This window comes from Dreissena polymorpha, unplaced genomic scaffold, assembly GCF_020536995.1.
Source record: "Dreissena polymorpha isolate Duluth1 unplaced genomic scaffold, UMN_Dpol_1.0 chrUn006, whole genome shotgun sequence".
Lineage (NCBI taxonomy): Eukaryota > Metazoa > Mollusca > Bivalvia > Myida > Dreissenidae > Dreissena > Dreissena polymorpha.
In genome coordinates, this window is record NW_026273320.1 from 490,285 (window position 1) to 514,741 (window position 24,457).

The 24,457-nt window shown below is 36.3% G+C and overlaps 1 protein-coding gene across 5 annotated transcripts in view; it reads left to right on the forward strand.

Annotated features, from left to right (window-relative positions):
- The first annotated feature begins 8,424 nt into the window (after positions 1-8,424).
- LOC127863361 (activin receptor type-2B-like) overlaps positions 8,425-24,457 on the forward strand; it is a 29,441-nt gene continuing 13,408 nt past the window's right edge. For all 5 annotated transcript variants that reach the window (XM_052402836.1, XM_052402837.1, XM_052402838.1 and 2 more), the window contains exons 1-6: positions 8,425-8,685; positions 14,143-14,307; positions 17,526-17,723; positions 18,283-18,995; positions 20,319-20,457; positions 22,313-22,443. In XM_052402836.1, coding sequence (XP_052258796.1) covers positions 8,595-8,685; positions 14,143-14,307; positions 17,526-17,723; positions 18,283-18,995; positions 20,319-20,457; positions 22,313-22,443 — 1,437 coding nt within the window. In that variant the 5' untranslated portion in view covers positions 8,425-8,594. The remainder of the gene's footprint in view (positions 8,686-14,142; positions 14,308-17,525; positions 17,724-18,282; positions 18,996-20,318; positions 20,458-22,312; positions 22,444-24,457) is intronic.

A 24,457-nucleotide genomic window follows, 5' to 3' on the forward strand; every position in this document is an offset into this window, starting at 1 on the left:
TCAGACCATTTGTCAACAAAACTAGTAGAAAAACGGTGTACAAACTATAAGACGAAAGGGACTTCGGAGATGAACAAGCTGACAAAGACATACTTGTTAGGTATGTAAAGATTACTTCCAATATATTCACAATCTCTTACTATATACCTAAGTCTTTCCATACTACTACTACTTCTACTTCTACTACATATTATTTGCAATTGTTTTATTTTATTATTTATTTATTTTTATTGTTATTATTGTTCTTCTTATTATTATAATTATTATTAAATCTAGTATTATTATTTAAAAAATAATTAATTTCAGTAACCATCTATTTGACACTATTGAACGGAAAAGGGTAAAGGGAAGAAAAAAAGAAGAAACAGTTTCACGAGACAGGAATGCTATACAAAAGGGGACACTAGGAGTAAGGTGGGAGCGAGCGAGACGAAACGATAGCAAACTGTTGCCAACAATAAGAATGGAGATAGAAGAACACAATTGAAATTTTAACATGTTTTATGTTTAAGTATACATGAACGTGCATTTTCCAACCGTACACATGAATGGCTGTATTATATTACTTCGGATAGTGTATACAACCGTTTGTTTTTGTATTCGAACACAAATTCTGCTAAAGAAATTGTGTTGACTTTTACACAGGTTGACAAAAAAGGAAAGTCATGTTCTTTGCTGAGTAATATGTACGTTTTAAAATCAAAGTTGAAATAAAAACTGATAAAACAGAATCCACCGAACATATTGGTTTGTCATGGAATTGAACTTTGCCTTGCATTATTATGAAGAAACTTAAAACGACAAAAAAATACAATGTCGAAATTATTTTCTTTTTTTTTTGCTTTTATTTTAAGTTGAAGGTAACCGGTATGATTCACTAGAAATAAAAAAATGGTCATAATAGTAAAATATGACTTTTATTTTAAATGTTTCTGTATTGGCCTGAAATAATAGAACATTTTTTCTTTAATTAATATATGTAATTTTTTATATATAAGGAATTCATATTCTTTGTATTAGTTTATTACATAGTATAGATCTTGACACTCAGTTACTATGTGTTGGTGTTAATGTCGTTTTATTCCCTGTAACAAGTGTATGCTAATCTTTAGCGTTAAATATTTTGAAGAGAATATAAAAAGCAAATGTAGAAATATTATATTAAATGATTATATATTCACGATTCTCCTCTTGTATGTTGTGGGATGCAGCTGTGAAGAATGACAAGAGGTATTTCGAATTCAGGAGTATTGTATTGTATACAAAACCTCAGAGCACACATTGTTTACTGTCAATTACCACTGACTAGCATTAGTATTAACAGGCAGTTAATAATGTAACTAAATCGTGAAAATCACTAAAATTAGGAAATCTGACTGCGAATGATTTAATGCGAACTAGTTCGTGACAGCGTCATGTAAGATGGAAAACAAAATGACAAAACTTTAATCAAGTTATAATTACAAAAGAATCACAGTTTCGATAACACAAGTCACAGATGCGATATATTAATCTGTAACATAAATCAAAATTATTGCACAATTATTTGAGAATGATTTCAACAGAAACACACAAACAATCTGAACGAAACATTAAAAGTAATCAAATTCGGATAACTTTAGGATCATATTTGAAGGCTTCAACGCATAACAATGCGACAGAAAGAATAGTATTTACGGTTAAAAAAGCTCAACAACTTGCAGTTTGTATTAATTACTAAGTCTTGACAAGCACACATACAACCACATTTATTAAATAAAACATAACTCGGCAAATGACAATAATTTACAATATTAGTCAAAGTTATGGCGATAGAGTTGTACAAAACGTCAAAATAGAGTTGTAGTACAGTAGTTCAATAGCTAGCGGCTAATAATTCTAGTCTATCATACTTAATGTTTCTAAAAAGGTATACTAAAGTGCATATATATGTCGTGTTCTGAGAAAACAGGGAATGTGCATGTGCGTAAAGTGTCATCCCAGATTAGCCTGTGAAGTGCGCACAGGCTAATCCGGGACGACACTTTCCGCCTAAACTGGAATTTCGCTAAGAAGAGACATCATTTAAACGAAACTTTTCATAAAAGAGGAAATTGTCGTCCCTGATTAGCCTGTGCGGACTGCACAGGCTAATCTGGGATGACACTTTACGCACAAGCATTATGCCCAGTTTTCTCAGAACATGAAACATTTGTGTAAATGGCATTGACCAAACACAAAGTTATTGACCAAAGACATTGAGGCTTATATTATTATTAATTGTTAAACCCGTTAGTTAGCTGTTTTCGAGAAAACATATCCTCTGGGACTTTTGAAAAGGATAATTTTTGCAACGAACGAGCAAAATATATTGTGTGAGATTCTATGTCAGAGTTATTATTAATATGACTATTTTGAATATTATGTTGAACACTTAAGACAAAAATGATGTATTACCTAAGTCTTCTCAACAAAGTAGCGGACCAAGATTTCTATGTAGGTGCCGACAAATCGGAAAACGAAATAGCACACACTATTCTTTTAAAGTAAAACAAAAAATAAAAAATGAATAAAATAACGTAAACCGATAATCAAGTGGCAAAGAGAAGCTTCCAGGGTAAAATGTTAACTGTTAAGACGTGTGTGCACTCTTCACGGATGTGCGTGCAGTTCGAAAGTGTCGCGACAGATTGGTCTTATGTTTGTAGGTCTTTAAACACTCCTCGCATCTATAATTTTTATCCGGCATGTGGGTCTTGACGTGCTCTTTTAGGTCATTCGCACTCCTCACTTCCAACCCACACTGGTCACATTTAAAGAACCCTTCTTTACTTTCACTTTTTTCATGGGCCGTTAGTAATTACTTATCCGCAAAGCTTTTGCCACACTTAACACACACGTGACATTTGGGACCTTCGTGTTTTGAGGCCCTATGCCTTCTAAGATGGAAGGCATCCTGAGCAAAATAAACATGAAACCCCATTTTATTCACGTGTCATTGCAATGCGTAAACACGCTTTTTCACAAATGTTAGTATCAGAAGATGCGCGTTCTTTATTTTTAAGCTGCCAACGATTTGACGATTATTAAGATATTTTTAAATATATATTAACCTGATAGACGATATATATTGTATATGTGTGTGTGGGAGAGGGGTTTCCGAGCATATCCGTTCATCTGTTTGTAAGTATAAATGTGTAAAAAATATAACTATTTTTAAGTTATTTTAGCTAACCTGAAATGCTTTCCCACAGCAGTAATAACTCCCAGAGTGAGCGTGTGTCCTAGTGTGGCACAATAATCCAGCTCTGGTCTTTAACATCTTTCCGCACTCGGAGCATTGAGTCATATCTTAAAGCAAATGTAATACTTTAAATAGTATACGATACATTATTTCAAGTGACAGTAGCGTTTGGCGTCCAAACAACAATGGAATTTAAAACAATAGCATAACCTGTTTACTTATTTTAGGTAAGAAATGGAATTTAAATCGATTTTGATAATGGAGATTGTATAACATGCATGTACATATATTAGTCTAAATAGCGGTAAAAGCGTGATTTATAGCCTTTCTGTGTAATATATGTTAACGCATTTAAAAATCCAGTATCAAATACATTGTTGAGAAGTAGTTTTCGATTTTTAAACCCTTGAATAGAAATGAAAAACTTAAGACAGTATACCACACCGATCCTTCTAAAAACGTATACTACACATATCATATTACAATAAGAATGTTTTTCGTGACTGTGTTTCATAAATATATAACAGAAAACTGAAAAAGCATACAACATGATATATTATAAGCTCCGCTCTTAACGTTTATTGCTTAATTTAACCAGAGGTGATGTTTCTGTGTCAAAGTAATATAAAGTCCCCACACTGATCATTTATTTTTCTACCCGTTAAAACGCGCGTTTTACGTAACTGACAAAATACTTATTTGTTTAAAGCAAATCGTGATACATATAGAAAACTCTCACGAATCAGCGGGCTCCCCACTTTATCCCATTCAAAATGGTGAAATATTTAAAAAGAAATCATTGAAAATGTTACCTGGGTCGCGCTTTTGTTTACAGTTTTGTCCCCACACAGATCATAAAAAGTCACGTGGTATAGGCACCGTGATTCTTAACCAAACCGGTTTCACCGATGAATGGCTATTCCCTGAATATGTTAACAATGATCACTTTATCCCGTTATTCAAAAAACGGGATCAAACGTCTTCCGATCTAAGTTTATTCAAAGACCTATAAAATGTATTCTATTGCTCTTTGGTTTGTTGGATAGTTGTTTTTGGTCCCGAATATTTTCAATGGCAAATCAACTCATCATACCTCTGCCAAACTAATTAATCGTGATACTTATTTTGTAACATAATGTCACATAATGTTTCCGTTAATTAATTGCAATAACAGTCAAACGGATAATTGCGCAATAATCAAATTTGTGTCTTAGTTTCCCATATATTCAAAGACCTATACAATACATATTATACGTCTTTGATAGATGTTAAACAAATACAATTTAGATCGATTACAAAACCATAATATTATATTACAATAAAATGAGGGCGAAACAACCCACTTGTAAGGGCGAAACGACCAAGGGCGAAACGACTCAGGGTTACCAAGGGCGAACAGGTTTTAGGGCGAAACGACCCGATACCCGTTAAATACCTTAATTGCGAAGTAGTAAATTTTAAAATTGCACAATATTTTAAATTTATAGTTATTAAACACTGTATTATTATGATTATGATTAAACTGGCTAAAATATTTACACTAGTTCCTGTTAATCCATTTCAGAAAAAATGTCTTCATGTGTTTAAATGTTAAATTAATCTATTTAAGCAACTGTTCATTATATTGGCTTTAAAGTTTGGCTTAAATGACTGCTCAATATGCATAGAGATGACATGAAGGTATCATAAATTGTGCTTAATGACCAGACACATGCGGTAATAAACCCCCTTCGGAAGAAATGTTCACCCTTCCCTAAAAACGACATAGCGGAAGAAACCCCCTTTCACATTTTGCATACACGGAAAAAACACCCATCAATAGCGGATCTAACCCCTCTAGTTTTCAGACAGGCGGAATAAACCCCCTTCATAACTGTTATTCAAACTGTTCGATAACCATTGACACGTAATGTGAAAGGGGTTTCTTCCGCTAAGCTGTTTTTAGGGAACGGTGTTTCTTCCGGAGGGTGTTTCTTCAGTACACCGCGCATGTGTACATGTTAGTTTTTGTGGGCATTGCTTTCACTAATACTGTAAATACTATCTTAACTGACTAACATGTTTTTCGCGAGGGACATAATACAGGGGTGCAGTGTATCGGTGCTCTACACCGGGCATTTAAAAAAACCAGGGACGCCTCTGGAATCGGGGCGTTTCATGTATCCCGCTCGAACCCCCACTAACGCTCGATTGGTCATTGTCTGCTCGGGTACTACTTACATGTACCCCGGGTACGGTAAATATACTAAAACGTACCCGTGAATTTTAACACTAAATCGGTCGTTGTCGGCTTTTTTTAACTTATTATGTTCACATTAATGTCAGTTGTCTATTAAATGGCCTCTATATCATCGAATCTCATACTAAAAAAGCATGTTGATGCAGTTTTTTTAAAGAGAAGTTTGTTTAAGATAAACAATATCGTTTAACGGTATTAAATCGGTAACGCGTTTTATGATATCGGATTTCGGGCGGGAATACAACTCGGGTACAGTCTAATATCGACCGGGTACGTTTAAGTGCATTTACCGTACCAGGGGTTCATGTAAGTATACTCAAGAGTACCCGGGGTACATGTAAGTAGTGCTCATTGGGTCATTGTCGACATGAAATGGCTTGAAGTCACCCTGGGGTAACTAGAAGCCGATTCATGTTACCCTGGGGTGACTTCAAGCCGATTTTAGTCACCCGGTCGGCTTGAAGTCACCCCAGGGTGACTAGAATCGGCTTGAAGTCACCCTAGGGTGACAAGCAGAGGCGTATCCAGAAAATTTTCAGAGGGGGGGGGGGGGGGGCTCAACAGGGTAGGGTGCGGGAGTGGTGTCCCCTTCCGTTGTCGATTTTTTTTTAATGGCACCTTGAAATGATGCGATTTCCTGCTATCTAATCAGCATTTTGCATTATAAAAGTGCATGTGAAACAAATAAGAACTTGAGTTCACACATCAAGTGTGACAGACACACGGACAGACAGACACACAGGGGTAAATCAAATGTCTCTCAAACCACTTAAGTGGTGGGAGACATTATCTTTATCCATAACTTTTTTAACGGTGTTAGATGGGTGGACCTCCTATTTAACCTTGTTGGATATCCTACTAGGTCAACTTAGGTACAACATTAAAATGTTTATGTCCATGTCCCTATGAATGGAAAGCAGGCACACAGCGGAAAACCTGTCCTGACCCATTGATGATCTTAGTTTTGTCTTAACAAGTCCTTGGGCACTGATACTCCTTTCACACTCGCATGATGTGACAGGGAACACACATGATATGGACAAAACAGTGTAAATGGTGGGGTACAGCTGGGAATCACAATGTGCATCAGAGCCCTGAAGAGAAGTAGGTGGGTTGGGTACACATTTCCACCTAGCCTGCCATATAAAGTGCAACTCGGCAGGGAGGGACTGAGGGGAAGGGAGATCATCATTGAACCATTCAAGGTCACTAGCACTGACAGGAGAGGAGCACATTTGTTCAGGTATAAACTTCAATCCCATGGCTGCCTTAGTCTGCAAATAACTGAATCAGGTGTCCATTTCGTTCACAAAAGTGTCAACAAAGGGAGTCGTTAGGTGTCTTTCTGTAGTTTAATTCGGGTGTTGCTGCCTCGATGTTGTCACGCTTTAAGAAAATGATTTAGTTTCATATAGCATAGTAATTCTTCATTTTTGAGTCTTTTTTAATTTTAAAAACTATGGATGAACATCAAAGCAGTTAGCCCGATTTGTAAAAAAAACAAATCAAAACAAAAAATAAATAATTGCCATTCATTAAGTGTGCAGTTGAATTTCACTGGCAATGACTTGTTACTCAAAAGGATTATCGCTCTAAAGAGCTAATACCAATTAAATTCATCAAAGAAATTACCGAAAAAATAATAATGATTGTCCATTGCGTTCGTCTAAACTCTTTAATTGCTACAAATTGAAAGATTGTTTTTCACAAGTCTCATGCGACAGCCATTTATAAACATTTATCTATAGCTAAATGTATGGATGAATTTCATTAGTTGAATGTATCTTCTTCAGCCAATCAAATAGCGCAGTTTATTACTTACAGTCAATGAAAAGTGCACTTTAGCTGACGAAGGTTAGATCGTCTGTACACATGCCTGGGGGCTAATCACACACATCGACAGCTGTTTATGGCTTAATTAGGGACATATGACACGAAATACACAAGTGGATTGAAACTGTAAGGGGCTCTTTTTTATTAAAAATCGTGTCTAGCCACCCAGCTGGGGGGCTTTAGCCCCCTAGCCCCCCACCTAAATACGCATATGACAAGAATCGGCTTCTAGTCACCCCCTAGTGACTTCAATCCATTTCAGGTCGACAATGACCCAATGCGCTATGCTCATTGGGTCATTGTCTACCTGAAATGGCTTGAAGTCACCGAGGGTGACTAGAAATTGATTATGTCACCCTGGGGTGACTTTAAGCCGATTCTAGTGACCCGGTCGGCTTGAAGTCACCTCAGGGTGACATGAATCGGCTTGAAATCACCTTAGGGTGATTAGAATCGGTTTCTAGTCACCCCCGGGTGACTTCAAGCCATTTTAGGTCGACAATGACCCAATGAGCGTAAGTAGTACCCGAGCCGACTATGAGCAATCGAGCCTAACACATCTATTGGGAAAGAGAGCTCAGTAAAAACATACACAATTCAATAAACAAACTATAAAGAATCAATCATGAAATCAAATAATAATGGTGGTAATAATTATAATAAAGATAATAATAATGGTGATGGGGTGATTACAATAAAGATAATAATAAGAAGAAGAATAGTGATGATAATGATGACTACCACTTAACATTAAGGTCCCATTAGCCACCGTACACTGTTGTATTTGTTAAAAAAATCGGCAGAACCCGTGCAGCCGGGGTAAATTTGACCTACTTTAGCATTAAAATTAAATATGTTCGCGGATCACAGGGGCTGGTCAGCACATAAGGTAGTCGTGAAGACTCCGCGATGACTGTAAATAAACTCTGACATACATACACACGCAAACTATAAATCCTTCCAAATTTCGATGGATTTTACTTGTAAAATGCATTAATTATTCTATATAGGGGAAAACCCTGCGAAAACATTCAAATTATGGCATTCAGTCAATATTTCAGCACATTTGTTGAAATTTCGGTAACTTGAATAACCAAAAAGCGTCTTACATCCGGGAGTTTTTGCCAGAAGTCGGCCATGTTTTATGTTTTGATTATGAACTGAAAGCAATTTATAAGAAATTCGTGATTATTTTGTACAGTTCAACCTATTTATTACACACAACGCATTCAGCACAGATGGATGCATCATTATCAATGACATCTTATAAAAATCGTTGAAAACAGTTGATTATTCAACATGAAATATTCGTTAACGACAACAATGTTCGATTGTTTGAAATTGAAGTCGTTTTTATGTACACTTGTAATAACATTAATTGTTTTTTATGGTAAGTGAATTTACATTGTAAAATGCATATACAACTCATACTGTTTATCACTTTCATCTAAAATATATTTAAAATCTTTTATTTGAATGCAGTTATTTGTCTTGACAATTGAGTTCCTGCAGCATGCTTAGAATATGGGTCAAGATGACCCTTAAAGTCATTCTTCCTGATAGACATTGTGATGAAATATCAGCTCTTGGGAAAAAACATTGCCGGATTAGTAATAAACAAAATCCAAAGAGATTGTAAGCAGATAATCCAGCAGAATATCACTTTTACTTTTGGAAATGATCTAACAAATTATCAATTTACGTTCCAGCAAATTATAAATTGACATATTTTAGAGGTAATTTTTTACAGTTACATTGTTTGAAGTTACATTCAATTTTTTGTTCTTTCGCTATTGATCTATCATAGATCTCAGAGAGTATGTTAACTCCTGGTTGTGGCTGTGAAAGTATGTAAAAACTGCAGGGATTTCAATAGACACAGAATCCTGCGTTTTGACGCGAGCAAATTAAAAATGACTCGTTTTTTACGCAACCCTTTTTTCTGCCGTGCGTCATTTTGACGCATCGAAAATTTGACCCGTGCGCCAGTCAGTAAACATCTCGAGTTCCATGGTAATAAATCCCACTGTGCTCCTAATTGAAATTAATGTTTCAGTATTTGAAACTCGGTCTATAATCGAGGGAATACCCCAGGCGTTGTTTATCTTATGTCATCTCCTCCAATACACATGTCACCTTCTACCGTAGGTTTCCACGTATAGCGCGCAGTGTTTTACCTTCAAAATTCAAATTAAAAAGCTGGTGCGCGCTATACATTGATACAACACTATCCTGGCTGCTAAATTGGTAAAAAATATGTTGTGTAATCGTAAATAATAAAAATGTCCGCCATGTTTTTTTTCCAAAAAACTACCACACTAAAATCAGGGCTCGCGCTGTCGTTCGCCACTTAAGCCATTTGCGAAAATATTGAGAATTTGGCTCAAGAAAAATCCGATTTGCGAAAATACTAAAATCTCGTACAATTTCATTAAAAACAGCCGCCATTTTAACCCAAAACTGGTTTTCTGTATTTTTCTCTTTGTTTCAATGAAATTATTTGCAATTTGAACAGTGAAGGAAAACCGGTCTGCACCTGTATCGAGACATCGCTTGACCTTATTGTTATTGAAGTGCACATGGTAGCTGGCCAATCAAAACTGAGCTCGCTTACACATGAAATGACGTTATTGAATGAAACGTAAAAATGGGTGGAGCTATGAATACACAGTTAATATTGTCGTCTGCAAACAAAATAGCGGTCGGTCGGAAATGTCGTATTATAAGATTAAAAATGAAAATAAGCGTGACAATAAATTAATTATGTCCAAGCTGACTATCGATCTAAATTAAAGAGTGATAATTAAATAATTAGTTCTTTGTCGTCGATGTTACAACTTTTCTGCCGATTTTCAATTGAAATAAATAGGTGATAATTAATTTGATCGTTTTACTCACACACTATGCTAACTAAGAGCGGCGTATTTTAATCAAAGGAAAACGTGAAAAACACGCGCGGTTTAATTTAAGTATAGTATAATCGTACAGACTGTCGAAACAAACAAGAAGTTGCTACTTGTAGATATTAATGCGGTAGAAGAAGTTTTGGTCGGAAATAAATTTGATTGAATAAGCTTGCGGACATTTCTTTGTTTGTGTTTTTACACTTCTTTATTGATGAATTACGATGGGGATTGTTGTCGACAGTCCGGAGAGCAGGCAAGGGTAGGTGCGAACGAGGTCTTTTTTGCGGGTAGCAGTAGGTGTGAAAGGGGGCCATTTTGCACTCCTTAATTGGCAGATGTTATTGAGTAATATGTGCCACGACTTGTTAAGACGCTAATTGACATTTGAGACACTAAATGACACTTGAGAACGTGAAGATATGCAATTGCATTTTGTGAGTATAAATATTGAACGTTCAACAGTGGTGTACTTCAACAACTGTATCCCTGTCTCCCATGCGACATTCAAATTTACCGGTAATGCCCATGCTTTCCCCGTGGAAAAATCCCACGATGTACACTAATTCTTATTTTCTCACGTTTTTCACGAAATGCACGTGGACTGTTAATCTTTTGCTAGAAAATTACAAAATTGTCAGAAAAGTATAGTGCTATGCAACCCATGCTCCTAATCATAATGACGCTTCATATTTTGAATGCTTAATTAAGCTTTCCAATGCCCCGGATTATTAATTTGTGCGATAGTAATATGGCGGCCATTTTCGATCCGATTTGGTGGTTTTATTGTCTTTAAAAAATTTTTTTTCCATTTTTGCATTAAAAAACAGCCTGCGCGCTATACTCGGGAGCGCGCTATACGTGGAAACCTACAGTAAATAGTGCGTGCGTACTAACTGGGTAATTAGCAGCAGCGATTACGTGATAATTGATTGACTATTCGATAATTGCAGGTTTTTTGCAAACTTGCAGACGACACGGTTAAAGTAAGTCGGCAAAAGTAATTAAAGAAAAAACAAAATTGATCAAAGGTCTATTAATTACGTAGATCCACTAGTAAGTCCAGCGAGTTTTGTCAGTTTGTTAATCCTCAGATAATTACGAGTAACACCCATCTTATATAAACTGGAATCACAGTTCATTTTTTATACTAACATATTTCGGACATGTGTAGTATTCGAATAAACAGTAATAGATATACTAGATGTTCCATGCATTTTGATTGTGTTTTGTTAGAAAAGCTATCATAGGGATGATGATAATATAATGACGATAAATATGTGATGAAAAGGTGCTACCGGTACATGTCTTAAATTACTTAAATGTGTTAAAAGACTTAAATGTTTTAAAAGGAAGTAGATTTTAATGTACCAATTCATTAAAATATGTCGTGTTTGTTATCATGGTATTGTTATTAAATAAAGCAATATAACATTTTAAGATATTATGCTACTCTTAGAGCATTTTTTTATCTAAAAAATTGAATAATACAGACAAAAACACAATTAACGCGCTTCAAAATTGACCCCAGCATTTTTCAATTTGACTCCTCAAAATTTCTTTTTTTTTCACCATTATGGGAATGGGGCCAGTTCCCTTCGATTTGGGAAACTTTACTGCGTTTTGACTAAAAATTAGGGTCGTTGTTGATTTGCTAAAAAATGTTTCAAAATTGAGAATTTTAGTGTTGTCAATATAACATTAACTAAGGTGAAGTTATATGGATGGGAGTTGAACAGAAGATTGAGATCTAAAAAAAAATTGTATATTAATTATTATTTTATTTTTTTAGAAACCTTCCATTGGGAATTTTTAGCCCCCATTTGGGAAAAATATATACTTTTTTCCATTGGGAATGGGGCCGATAACCAGACCCGATTTTTAATGAAAAACACACACACTGTATTGATACTGATAAATGCAGACTGCAAACAAATCAATTTAATATCTTTGGGCTTGTTATGTTAAAATGAGGAAAAATGTCCAAACTGAAACCTCCATCAGATAATTGTATTGGTCCTGAATAAAAAAAACTTAAATTCAAGTGTAAGTTTTAAATAAGTTGTTGAATGTGATGTCAGCAATAATTGCAAAATTATTGGTAAAATCTTGACATTTTCCCAGCAAGTTGCCATGGTTTGTTTCTACAGGTTTTTGCTTGTGGGTGTTGTATCAAATAAATTGTTTATGGAAATTCCAAATACATGTACAAAACCTAAGTAGACGGTATTTCCAAACATTGTTAAAGTACATTATGAAAATAGAATTGGACAATCATTGTTTTTATGCCCCCGGTAGGATGGCATATAGCAGTTGAATTGTCTGTCTGTCGGACTCTGTCTGTTAGTCCGTCGGAAAACTTTAACATTGCCCATAACTTTTTAGTGTTTTTCCCAGGCCGTTTTAGCGTGGCGTGGTGCCATGCCCTTTTTTGTAGCGCCACGCTGCCCCTTTTAAAAGACATTTAGCGACATGCTGCCCTTTTCAAAGGCCAGCATCCTGCCCTTTCATGAGCACCTGATGTTGTCCGCCCTTATTGATAACATCTTAATTGCCCCTTGACCAAGCTTCTAAGCCGGATAGTATCAGATTATGGCCCAAGGCAGCGAAGATTCGCGCGGTTGTGAATTAGTCGTGTGTGAATAACCCTGCGTCAATATCAATCGATAATGTAGGAGGCTATGTTATACCAAGCGCACTTATCGGTCAGTGATGTGTACTCCTCCACGATAAAATCGTGGACTGTTACTTCGTAGACTTTTGTTGAAAAGCTCGATGTTATCCTCATGGAAATTGTGCATTTCATGCATAATTTAGATATATCAAAACATATATTTTAACGCATATTTACATTTAAAAACAGAAACAACTTAATTCCTTATTGTTATCGTCTTTAATAAGATAATTAATTATTGAAATAATAACTGAGACGTATACTAATTAAACAAAATGCGAATCGGGTATAAGGCGGACGTATTGTACAATTTTACTTGGATATGCGCACCTGTCGCTTAATTTCATTATTTTAACAAGATGGCGGACATACAGAATTAAATTGTGACTTGGCAAAAATGGCAAATAACGTCGTAAACGATCGATTTAACGATGGAGATCATACATTTAGAAGGAATTAATGAAATGTCTGTGATAATCAACGATGCATAAAAATGTTTTAGATAGCAACAACATATTTATTGTAATCTACTCATTGGATGTATGTCACGGAAACGAGTGTTTGCATATTGTTAGCGCTCAGTTTACTCGCGATGTTAAACATCCGACAAGATTATCGTTAGAAAATGGGATAAGACAAACATGGTTTCATTAACATGTTAGTGCATCTGTGTATACAGATTCATATATGCATATATTGCTTTATTATGTTTGTTGTGCTGTACAGTGTATTGAAATAGCATGGAACTTAAATGTACATTGCAAGGTTAATATATGAATATAAATCAAAGTAAGTTAAATACATCAATTACCATTAAATGTGCTTGTTTATAAAAGAATTTCCACAACTGCCTGTGATGCGATTACATGTATCTCCTTAATTCAGGTATTCATGGAAGGTTTTTGCCCTGTTTTGCCTAAACTGTGCGCTAAAATGCCCTTTTTGAAAGTAATGCGCCATGCCCCTTTGCCCTCCTGGGAAAAAACACTACTTTTGCAATTTTGAAGATAGCAACTTGTTATTTGGCATGCATGTGTATCTCATGGAGCTGCACATTTTGAGTGGTGAAAGGTCAAGGTCATCCTTCAAGGTTAAAGGTCAATTATATGGCTTCAAAGCGGCGCAGTAGGGGGCATTGTGTTTCTGACAAACACATCTCTTGTTTAAATAGACCTGTAATCTAGCTTATCTTAAAAGAGGCACAAACCATTGTCTCTCTTACCCTTATTCCAAAATAATATATGCTTTAGTACAACCAATTCTTTGACAGGTGAACTTTGTGCTGGCTCCCAAGCGTCACTCCACAATGGGGTAGTGGATGCTCACATAGTGTGTGCCAAGTTCAGCAAAGACAGTCCGGAGTGCAGCAATGGTGGCTGCTTCGATGACTGCCAGGGCTCACCCAAGCCTTACTGCTTTTCTATGTGGAAAAATGGTACACTTCGTTTTTTAGCTCATCTATTTTTTGAAAAAAAATTATGAGCTATTGTCATCACCTTGGCGTCGGCGTTGGCGTCGGCGTCCGGTTAAGTTTTGCGTTTAGGTCCACTTTTCTCAGAAAGTATCAATGCTATTGCATTCAAACTTGGTACACTTACTTACTATCATGAGGGGACTGCGCAGGCAAAGTTAGATAACTATGACGTGCATTTTGACAGAATTATGTGCCCTTTTTATACTTAAAAAATTGAAAATTTTAGTTAAGTTTTGCGTTTAGTTCCACTTTTCTCAGTAAGTATCAATGCTATTGCATTCAAACTTGGTACACTTACTTACTATCATGAGGGGACTGGGCAGGCAAAGTTAGATAACTCTGGCATGCATTTTGACAGAATTATGTGCCCTTTTTATACTTAGAAAATTGACAATTTTGGTTAAGTTTTGTGTTTAGGTCCATTTTATTCCTTAAGCATCAAAGCTATTGCTTTCATACTTGCAACACTTACTAACTATCATAAGGGGACTGTGCAGGCAAAGTAATGTAACTCTGACTGGCATTTTGACAGAATTATGTGCCCTTTTTATACTTAGAAAATTGAAAATTTGATTAAGTTTTGTGTTTAGGTCCACTTTATTCCTACAGTATCAAAGCTATTGCTTTCATACTTGCAAAATTTATGAACTATCATAAGGGGACGGTGCAGGCAAAGTTATGTAACTCTGACTGGCATTTGGACGGAATTATGGACCCTTTATACTTAGAAAATTAAAAATTTGGTTAAGATTTATGTTTTGGTCCACTTTACCCCTAAAGTATCATAGATATTGCTTTCATACTTGGAACACTCACAAACTATCATAAGGGTACAGTAAAAGGACAAGTTGCATAACTCTGGTTGTCATTGTTACGGAATTATGGCCCTTTTTTGACTTAGTAACTTTAAATATATGGTTAAATTTTGTGTTTCGATCCACTCGAAGTATCAAGGCTATTGCTTTCAAACTTCAAATACTTACATGCTATCATGAGGTTACTGTACCTGGCAACTTGAATTTTACTTTGACCTTTGAATGACCTTGACTCTCAAGGTCAAATTATTAAATTTTGCTAAAATTGCCATAACTTCTTTATTTATGATTAGATTTGATTGATACTTTGATGAAACTACTCTTACCTGACATACCACAATAGACTTCACCCAAACCATCCCCCGTGCCCTCCCCCCCCCTCCCCCCCCTCCCCCCTCCCCCCCCCTATTTTTTTTTTTTTAAGATCATCTCACAAATGACCACCACACCCTCACACTATACCCCCCACCCCATCCCCCCCCCCACCCCCCCAATTTTTTTTTTTTTTTTTTTTAAGATCATCTCACAAATTATCACCACACCCTCACACTATAACCCCCCCCCCCCCCCCCCCATTTTTTTTTTAAAACGGTTATGTTTGAAATACCGTCCAAAACGTCCAAATACACCCAAAACCCCCCCCCCCCCCCCCCCCCCCCCGATTTTTTTTTTTTTTTTTTTTTTTTTTTTTTTTGGAAGATAATGTAATAAATGTCCACAACCCCACACTATACACCCCTCTTCACTCCACTCCTCCCTCCTTTGTGATTGAAAATGAGAGTCCCTTCACCTTTAAAAAGAAAATAGATGAGCGGTCTGCACCCGCAAGGCGGTGCTCTTGTTTAACATGGCATAATTACTTCTTTACCATGAAATAAATGTTGTTATGTTACAGCAATTGGTTAGTTACTGTGAAACCATTTATTTTCGTCAGCATGAAATTTCTTCCTTTTTAAAAAAATGACTATTTCGTCAGCACTTAAATTCGTCCATTTCTGGTATTGAAAAAAAAAGCGTCCGATTTGTTTGTAATGTTTGTAATACATGTATTAAGCGGTTGCGAAAAAATCGTGCTGGGGAAAGAGGGGTGACACTTGGTAGTCACTTGCAGGAGGTGGGCCTTGTTTGGCATATGCCAATTAACAAGTCTGTTATTTCAGGTGATAGTAACTGTCCCTTATTATTTTTTGTCATCGACACGTTCTTTGTTATGATTAGCGGATAAGTGGGACTGAATGACCGTTAACAAGTGTTTAAAACAACGAAGGTACGGGTTTTTATGTATATGTACAAAAATATTAGATGCAGTTAGAACCAAACAACCAAACACAAATCAATATGTTCTTTATTAATTTGTAATAAAAGCACAGAATATATTTCAGTCAGGTTTTGATCACACATCGTCATATTTTAATTGTGTTTAATAGTAATGTCTTTAAACCGGATTCGCCGCGTGTTGGCTGTATAATCTGCAACACCCCTGAAAAACACAATACACACAATGGGTAATAAATGTGTTAACAATTAGTGCTAATCAACACTATTATACCTAAACGAAGTTGACGCATTCGATACAGCCTTATTGCATTCGCGTTTTACAGGAAATGTCAGTTGTCAGTACACTGTATAATGTAAACCCCTTTGTGTCAAAACAGGATTTAACTTGAGTGTGAATAGTCGACTGTTTCATGTTCTTTACATATCAATACCATCCGGGTATCTGTACTATAAGTATACCAGTCTACAAACAAGGTGCGCGCTTCCGCATATGGGTATTCGGACGTTCAAAAAATTGACCTACGGTGTAGCGTTCATGCCGTCGAACGCATTTAGCAATATAACTAGTTTTTTTTCACTATTTCTTTACTTGCAAAAAATACTATAGGCTTATAACTTACCTTGCAATCTTTTTTTACTCGCATTTTGCGAGTGTGCGAGTGTTAATTTCGAGCCCTGTGTATATGCGTGGTTTCGCTGGATTTAAATGCCTCATGCCTACGGTAATTCAGTCTTATTTGTTTCAAATATGTGACACGATTGTTCGTTAGGATCTTGAATTCGTCCATCGGTCGAAGGACGAAAAAGACGAAAACTAATGTCTGACGAATAATAATGGTTTCACAGTATGTAAAATATTTATGTTTCTTTTACCGTATGATATGAATAACTTTGTCTTTTTAAATCTGAAGTCTTACTTGTATTTTTATTTACATTGTCATTGATGGTTATAGCAACAGCCAAGGAGATCCCTGCAGGCTGGTCTGGAGCTACTTTGGCTGCACATGGCATTAGAACCATTTTGGCATGACAATGCTCATTTAATAACTTATTGGTAACTTGATGTGTATTTTTGCTCCATAATAGGTACTGATGGGAAGGTGATGATAGAAATGGCTGGCTGCTGGTCAACTGGGGACAACTGTGTGAACACTTCTGAATGTATCCAGTCCCCCTCGATACACAATGTGAACTTCTGTTGCTGCTCCGAGAAAAAGTGTAACCTGAAAGTGAAAAATGTTTTCTATCCGCCCACGTCCTCACCTGCTTCTGTAACTGTCACAGGTATAGTGGTAATAAATAGCATGACATGTTAGTTTGCATATGACATTGAACAATGATATGTTTCGTGTTCATTACAGTGGAAATGATTGGGTAAATGCTGAAAATTAACTTGAATTGTTACAGCAAATTAAGCATAATTTGCCGAAAAGAGTACGTTATTACTCTTTCATCTTTTATTATGCTATACAGCTATTCTACTGCAAAGAATCCTTCATTTCAATTTATTCAATGTATCTTCTCAGGAAATGAATGTAAATGTTGCCTGCCAAATTATTGACTTTTTATAATATTTGAGTATTTAAACTTATTCAGCACATAACAGTAAATGATTTGAAAAGTATTTTTTGCATGAATTGTGCTGCCAAGAAAATATCTGTGCAAAAAATATATATTAAAGTAAAAAATATCCAATCACTGTTGAGTTATGGTATAAATGAATGCAATTTTTCAAAAGATAAGCTTTTACTTCACAGGATAAATAAAATAAGAATCAGCAATTAATAAATTCTTAATATCAACTGTAAACTAAAGGTATAAAAGTTATTTCTTTATTTCTCAGAGCTCAACACAGAAGTGAAGAAGCTGACGCGTAGTCACCTGATGAACACCCTGATATGTTCTATCGTGCCTCTGGTAAGTGTGGCAGCCATCATCGTGGTGTGCTTTGTCCTCTGGAAGAAGTACAAGAGACAGGCCTACAGACAACAGCTTCCTACAGTGGACCCCTCTAGAGATCAGCCCCCTTCACCGACCCCTAACAGACCACTCAAGCTTATTGAGCTTCGTGCGCGAGGCCGATTTGGGTCCGTGTGGAAAGCCCAGTTACACGAGTCCTATGTGGCAGTGAAAAAGTTTCCGCTGCATGATCAACAGTCGTGGAACACTGAACAAGATATTTACAGATTACCTCATATGAATCATGAAAACATTTTGAAGTTTATTGGGACAGAGCGAAGAGCTGATAATTTGAACATTGAACTCTGGTTGATCACAGAGTTCCAACAATACGGGTCATTGTGTGAATATTTGAAAGGGAATACGATTTCGTGGACTGAGATGCGAAAAATGGCTGAGTCAATGATGCGAGGCTTGTCGTTTCTGCATGACGAGGTCCCAGCTATATGTGGAAAAGGGGCGAAACCTGCCATCGCACACAGGGACTTCAAGAGCAAAAATGTCCTCGTCAAGTCCGACCTTACGTGCTGCATTGCAGACTTTGGTTTGGCTCTGAAGTTTGAGCCGGGGAAAAATCCAGGGGAGACACATGGCTTGGTAAGTTCAAAGAATTTGTATTACTGTTTGACTCCAGCACTTTGGGTAGATCATCTTTTTAATTCAATATTTGAGATTAGGTTATTACTTGAGGTGGCAGCCATCTGTTTGAAATTTAATTTACAAAAGTTAACATTAATTTGTTTAAGAGAACATTAGTATGTGCATTGAAGACAGTTTCATAGTGGTATTTGATATGATGTCTGAAATCTACATGTATAAACTATGAGTTCCTTCCCAGTTTCCCTACTAGACAAGGTTGTTTTTTACCTTCAATCATCATATTCCATTTGTGAAAATGTTGCTTCTGAAAAAGATGCCTGAACCTTTGTTTAATAGCACCCTGTGTAGAAGTCATAAAGTCTAGACTTGTGATTTTGTGAATGTCATAGGACAAATTGATTTAGTAGATCAGTACACAGACTGAAGTATCTTGCAAAATAAAAGCTTATTGCTGATCTTATTCACAAGATGTGTTTATTCATTGCATTGTATATTCTTGACATGCCATTATGTGAGTCATCTTTTTTCATTTTTTAGCAAAGGTCAATAACAAATGACATCTTGAGAAATAAATGATTATAAATTAACAAGTAAAGGCCTGGTTAAGTTATGGTGTTTTTGAAACGTTTCTATATATGCTGCATCTGGTGATGGCTTCGTATGCATGTGGATATTTATTAATGTATTCAACACAGCGTTCCTACTAAGTGTTTTCGAACCTTTCGAATTTTTTTTGGGGGGTGAAAAGGGCAATTTTTTTATAACATTAAATATCTTAACGTGCATTGCCAGTCATAATTGTTTTTCAATACATGTACAAGAAACCTGTAAAGACCCCAAATAATTTCAATTACACCTGTTATATGATGTTTGTTTCTGGAAAAGTTGTAGTGAATCTCAATATTTACCATGGAATTAAGATAAAGACAAGAAAACTGTTCGAAAAGTAATTGAACTATAGTCTATTAGTGATATTTAGATGCCAACAGAATTGAAAAGACAGTATTTCAAGTTTTTCTAGCTAAAACTAATGCGTACAAAATGTGCTTGATGCGTATATTTGATTTCTTGAATAATCAATAATTGTCCTGTTTTATCATGGTTTGTACAAAAACATGGCTGGGGATTGTTTTCTTTCTAGTTTCGTTGCGAATCCGAATATTTTCCTGTTAGCGCCCAGTATCACTGACTATTCTCAGAACCAAACAAACATTGTTAAAAATGCTAAAGTAATAAAGTATGCTGTTTTGTTGCTGCTTTCAGTTTAAGCATTAAACATGAAATAAACTAAAAAACCATAACTCATCCATTCGGTTGCAGGTTGGTACCCGGCGATACATGGCACCGGAAGTATTGGAGGGAGCCATCAGCTTTAATCGGGATGCTTTCTTGCGTATAGACATGTACGCTTGTGGAATGGTGCTGTGGGAGTTGATGTCACGATGTACAGCCGCAGATGGTGAGAGGCTTTTACTGTCATATTGTAATTTGTATGATGCGTTATGTATTGAATCTTTCATGACATGTACATACTCTCATATCAAATGATTATTTCAACTTGTGTGAGCATTATTTTCCATTATTGGGTCTATGTAATTGCTTATTACAGACTTGTCGTGATCTGATAGAATTAAGAGTAAAGCTCGAGTTATGATATGAAGGCTTAAGCTCAATTTTCCACAAAGACAGTCAGAGTATTCATTGCATTAATTGATATACATGTAATGTATACGCTTTCAAAGCCTTTGAAATTTTTAACATGCACACATTATTAAACTCACACTATACACATTTGTAAGAAATATAATGACAATTAATGTCCATCTTACAACTTCTGGCTAAACATGTTGACATTGTAGATCAGTGGTTATTAAGTTTTTTTTCCATGTATTTGGTATGGGCCTTTGACATTCTTTAAATTTGGGGAAGCCAGGTAATTTTTTGCAATTTCTAAAAAAAAACAGGAGAAAAGAAATTCTTCAGTTGTATAAGTTTCTTAATGAAAAAGAGAATACTTTGAAGTTGTATTACCCCCACCATAATAAACACAGTTCAGAGTGGTTACTGGAAGTTTGTATAAGTCCAGTATGTGGAAATAGTGGTGAAAGAAGATGTTCATGCACCTAAGTTGGGTTTTCAATATAAGATCCAGCATAGCACCTTTGATATAACTATGCATTCTCTACACTTACAGGTCCTGTGGGGGAGTATCAGCTGCCCTTTGATATAACTATGTATTCTCTACACTTACAGGTCCTGTGGGGGAGTATCAGCTGCCCTTTAATATAACTATGTATTCTCTACACTTACAGGTCCTGTAGAGGAGTATCAGCTGCCCTTTGATATAACTATGTATTCTCTACACTTACAGGTCCTGTGAGGGAGTATCAGCTGCCCTTTGATATAACTATGTATTCTCTACACTTACAGGTCCTGTGGGGGAGTATCAGCTGCCCTTTGATATAACTATGTATTCTCTACATTTACAGGTCCTGTGGGGGAGTATCAGCTGCCCTTTGATATAACTATGTATTCTCTACACTTACAGGTCCTGTGGGGGAGTATCAGCTGCCCTTTGATATAACTATGTATTCTCTATACTTACAGGTCCTGTGGGGGAGTATCAGCTGCCCTTTAATATAACTATGTATTCTCTACACTTACAGGTCCTGTAGAGGAGTATCAGCTGTCCTTTGATATAACTATGTATTCTCTACACTTACAGGTCCTGTGGGGGAGTATCAGCTGCCCTTTGATATAACTATGTATTCTCTACACTTACAGGTCCTGTGGGGGAGTATCAGCGGCCCTTTGATATAACTATGTATTCTCTACACTTACAGGTCCTGTGAGGGAGTATCAGCTGCCCTTTGATATAACTATGTATTCTCTACACTTACAGGTCCTGTGGTGGAGTATCAGCTGCCCTTTGATATAACTATGTATTCTCTACACTTACAGGTCCTGTGGGGGAGTATCAGCGGCCCTTTGATATAACTATGTATTCTCTACACTTACAGGTCCTGTGAGGGAGTATCAGCTGCCCTTTGATATAACTATGTATTCTCTACATTTACAGGTTCTGTGGGGGAGTATCAGCTGCCCTTTGATATAACTATGTATTCTCTACACTTACAGGTCCTGTGGGGAGTATCAGCGGCCCTTTGATGTAACTATGTATTCTCTACATTTACAGGTCCTGTGGGGGAGTATCAGCTGCCCTTTGATATAACTATGTATTCTCTACACTTACAGGTCCTGTGGGGGAGTATCAGCGGCCCTTTGATATAACTATGTATTCTCTACACTTACAGGTCCTGTGGGGGAGTATCAGCTGCCCTTTGAGGATGAGATAGGCCAGCATCCCACCCTGGAGGACATGCAGGAGCTGGTGGTCATCAACAAAGTCAGGCCAGCCATCAAGGAGCACTGGCTCAAACATACGGTATGTAGGTGACTCAATGTCTGTGTATGTGTTTGGAGCACTTGGTCTAACATACGTTAAGTAGATGCTTCAATTTCTGTGTGTGTTTGGAGTGCTCGGTTAAACATAGGTTATGTAGGGGACTCAATGTCTGTGTGTGTTTGGAGCACTGGGTTAAACATACGGTATGTAGATGAATCTCAATGTCTGTGTGTGTGTGGAGTGTTGGGTTAAACATGTGTGTGTGTGTGTTTGGAACACTGGGTTTTACATATGGTAGGTAGACGGCTCAAATTATCATTGTTCGCTCAGACAGTTACAACTTAAGAAGAATATTTGACCTTGGTGTATACTTAACATTACTCAAGGTATGCAAAAGTTGTACCTTAGCCGATGATGGGAATCAATAACGTGTATTGTTCGAAAATGGAAAGTGACAAACATGATTATTTATATGTTAGTGGATCTGTGTATTATCAGATTCATATGCATATTCTGCTTTATTGTCCCCTAGTGGTGACACTAGATGGGACTTGTTATTTGCAGTCTGTCTGTTAGTCAGTCAGTCAGTCTGTCTGTCACACTTTTCTAGATCCTGCGATAACTTAAAAAGTTCTTCATTTTTTTTCATGAAACTTCAAACATGGATAGATGGCAATATGGAGATTATGCACGTCATTTCATTTTGTTCCTACGTCAACAATTCTGGTTGCTATGGCAACAAATATAAAACAAAAAAATCTGACTATGGTGTAGTTTCACTGGTAGGGGACAATATTGCTTGGCAATCTCTTATTATGTTTGTCACGCTGTATAGTCCACTGAAATAGCATTGAACTGAAGATGTCAAATGCAATGTATTGAAAGGCAAACAAATTAAATATATTATTTAACAGTAAACTCTATTGTATACATCATTAGCACAACAAGAACACTTAGTGTTTGCACTCTGTCTGTCAGTAAGTCAGTCAGTCTGTCTGTCACACTTTTCTGGATCCTGCGATAACTTTAAAAGTTCTTCATATTTTTTCATGAAACTTGAAAAATGGATAGATGGCAATATGGAGATTATGCACGTCATTTCATTTTGTTCCTATGTCAACAATTCTGGTTGCTATGGCAACAAATATAAAACAAAAAAATCTGACTATGGTGGAGTTTCACCGGTAGGGACAATATTTCTTGGCAATCTCTTGTTAGCTCATCTATTTTTTAAAAAAAAAAGAGCTATTGTCATCACCTTGGCGTCGGCGTTGGCGTCGGCGTCCGGTTAAGTTTTGCGTTTAGGTCCACTTTTCTCAGAAAGTATCAATGCTATTGCATTCAAACTTGGTACACTTACTTACTATCATGAGGGGACTGGGCAGGCAAAGTTAGATAACTCTGGTGTGCATTTTGACAGAATTATGTGCCCTTTTTATACTTAGAAAATTGAAAATTTTGGTAAAGTTTTGTGTTTAGGTCCATTTTATTCCTTAAGTATCAAAGCTATTGCTTTCATACTTGCAACACTTACTAACTATCATAAGGGGACTGTGCAGGCAAAGTTATGTAACTCTGACTGGCATTTTGACAGAATTATGTGCCCTTTTTATACTTAGAAAATTGAAAATTTGGTTAAGTTTTGTGTTTAGGTCCACTTTATTCCTTAAGTATCAAAGCTATTGCTTTCATACTTGCAACACTTACTAACTATCATAAGGGGACTGTGCAGGCAAAGTTATGTCACTGTGACTGGCATTTGGATGGAATTATGGGCCCTTTATACTTAGAAAATTGAAAATTTGGTTAAGTTTTGTGTTTGGGTCCACTTTACCCCTAAAGTATCATAGATATTGCTTTCATACTTGGAACACTCGCAAACTATCATAAGGGTACAGTAAAAGGACAAGTTGCATAACTCTGATTGTCATTTTTATTGAATTATGGCCCTTTTTTGACTTAGTAACTTTGAATATATGGTTAAATTTTGTGTTTCGATCCACTTTACTTCTAAAGTATCAAGGCGATTGCTTTCAAACTTCAAATACTTTCA